General features: G+C 41.3%; 1 protein-coding gene across 2 annotated transcripts in view; it reads right to left on the bottom strand.

Annotated features, from left to right (window-relative positions):
* The window catches only part of LOC113829125 (uncharacterized), a 23,730-nt gene extending 22,278 nt beyond the window's left edge, over positions 1 to 1,452 (bottom strand). For both annotated transcript variants that reach the window (XM_070140155.1, XM_070140156.1), the window contains exon 1: positions 1 to 1,452. This exon is cut by the window's left edge and continues 343 nt beyond it. In XM_070140155.1, the coding sequence (XP_069996256.1) occupies positions 1 to 824 (824 nt within the window). In that variant the 5' untranslated portion in view covers positions 825 to 1,452.
* Positions 1,453 to 2,500: the final 1,048 nt, after the last annotated feature.

Below are 2,500 nucleotides of genomic sequence, written 5' to 3'. Positions count from 1 at the left end.
TCTTCTTTCTTTTCCTTCGTTTTTTCTTCTTCCTTCTTCTTCGTGTCCTTTTCTTTCGTCTTTTCTTCCTTCTTCTTTGCTTTGTCCTTTTCTTTTAGCTCTTCTTTGGTTTCCTTTGATTGGTCTTTCTTGTTCTTAGTTAATTCTTTGGCTTTGCTTTCTATGTCTTCTTTCTTGGATTTCCTCTCTCCCTCTTCTTTGTTATTGTTTGATTCTCTCGGTCTCTTTTGCTTCTTTTCATTTTCTTCCTTGTCTTTCTTTTCTTTGGTCTCTAGCTCTTCCTTTTCTCTATTTTCCTTATTCTTGTTTTCTTCCTTGGTTCCGGTTTCCTTGCTTTTCTTTACTTCCTTATCTCTGTTTACCTCCTCTTTGTGTTTCTCCTTCATTTTTGTTTCTTTCTTTTTCTTGCTTTCACTCGTTTCTTCTTCGTCCTTGCTTGGTTTATCATTCTTTTTCTTATTCTCTCCCTTTTCATTTACCGCGTTCTTACTGCTTTCCTCTTTTTCTCTCTCATTATTCCTTCCATCTTCCCCTTGATCTCTCTTCTTATTCTCCTTCCCCTTCACTCCTCTACCCTCTCCCTGTTCCTCCATCTCTCTCTTTTTCTCCTTCTTTCGTCCTTCCTCTTCCTCTCCCTCTTCCTCCTCTTCGCGTTTCTCCTTGTACTCGATGTTCTTGGAGAGTTCTTCCTCCTGTTTCGTCTTCAAGAGCACCTGCAACATGCTCTTGAATTTGACTTCATCAGGTGTCGTGGGCGAGGTGGGGGGCGAGGGCGAAGGGGACGCCGACGGGACGGGTTCTGGGGGCTCTGCTGGTGACTCCATCCTTCGGGAAAGTCAGAATCGAAATGGAAGGGGAATATGGAAAGAGAGAAGAAAAAAAGGAAGGGAAGGGATTTGTTTTTTTGCTTTCGAATTTCGTATGGTCTTTCTACTTTTTTGGGGGGGGGAGGTGGATTTTTTTTTTTTTTCGTATTTGATTTTTTTTTCTCTTGATTTCTCTCTTATTGTCTTTTCATTCTGATTCTTTTTAGGTCTCTCTTTCTTTCTCTTTCCTTCCAAAGTTGTTCGAGGGTCGAAATATGTACTTGGTTAGTTCACATCGCTTTCATGTCTGCGTTGCTATATTAATAATAAATATATATCAAGAAAAAGGACACACGCACTCTATCAGCACTCCATAGTTACTCACACACTTATCCTGAAACGATTTCTACACTTTTCTCTTTAAATCTCGCAATCCCAACTTTTGTTTCTTTACTCACAAAAATAAAATCACCGCGTCCCAGCCAACACCACGTGATTCTGAACACAGTCGACTACAACGAAAAAAAAAATACAAATCGCTTTATCAGGATCAGCCGTTGTCAGAGCGGAGTGGCAGGCTTCCACCGCCGGCCTGTGGTGGAGGCAAGGCGAGCTGTGTTCGGGGTGTCACAGCGTCAACTCACTGACTGACAACGGCGACCACTCCCACCGCCGGCCGAGAGGCAAATGATCTCGTGTATGATTTCGTCACGTGTGCTGACTCCGTGTCGATCATCGGATTATTTTTTTCAATAGACAAAGCTGCATTTCGGAGTATTTATAGTGGCGTTTGATCCAAATGAGGGATATTATTGTGCCGTAAAATTCGAAGCCAGCGGAGGCACTTTACTATCAGTCTGTGCTGCCGTAATCATATTTCCGCTGCAGTTGCCAGTTAGGGATTACGCTGAACCACATACGAGCATGTTTTATGACGGTTACGCATGATTTATTTATATCCTTTTTTTTACCCGGACTTATTCTAACCGAACGCAAATCTTTTCGAGGCACAATAAAACTTAAGAAAAGAGGAGAATTACGCACACAAACGAACAAATATCTAATCTCAAATAAAGTTTACAAAGTTACAGTCACGTGTCTCCTCTCCTTAATGAACTGAATCTGTTTCAAAGATCAATGTTACGGGCGAACTTTACAGGTGAATGTTACAAGCGAATGAGACAGGTGAATGTTTGAGGTGAATGTTCAAGCGAATGATACAGGTGAATGTTACAAGCAAGTGATACAGGTGAATGTTTGAGGTGAATGTTACAAGCGAATGATACAGGTGAATGTTACAAGCAAGTGATACAGATGAATGTTTGAGGTGAATGTTACAAGCGAACGATACAGGTGAATGTTCAAACGAATGCTACAAGTGAATGTTACAAGCGAATATCACAAGCGAACATTTGAGGCGAATGTTTCAAATGTTACATCCCAATATTACAGGTAAATGTCACAGTAATCTTGGCATGCCCGGAGGCCACAGTTAACGCCGGGCGAGAGGAATACCCCAAGTTGTGCCACAGAGATAAGCGAACAGATAGCATAATGCGCAGAGGAAGTTAAGCTGCGATATACCTGTGTATCGCCACAATGCAATAGGAGTGTGGCTGATACGTTCTTTGGTTCATGAATACCTTCTAAACATAATGGAATTCCGTATGTGTCTGTTTATATATATATATATA

Source organism: Penaeus vannamei, chromosome 26, assembly GCF_042767895.1.
Source record: "Penaeus vannamei isolate JL-2024 chromosome 26, ASM4276789v1, whole genome shotgun sequence".
NCBI classification, from domain to species: Eukaryota; Metazoa; Arthropoda; class Malacostraca; order Decapoda; family Penaeidae; genus Penaeus; species Penaeus vannamei.
Note: the sequence above shows the minus strand (reverse complement) of the source record. Positions and strands in the feature narration are given on the sequence as shown.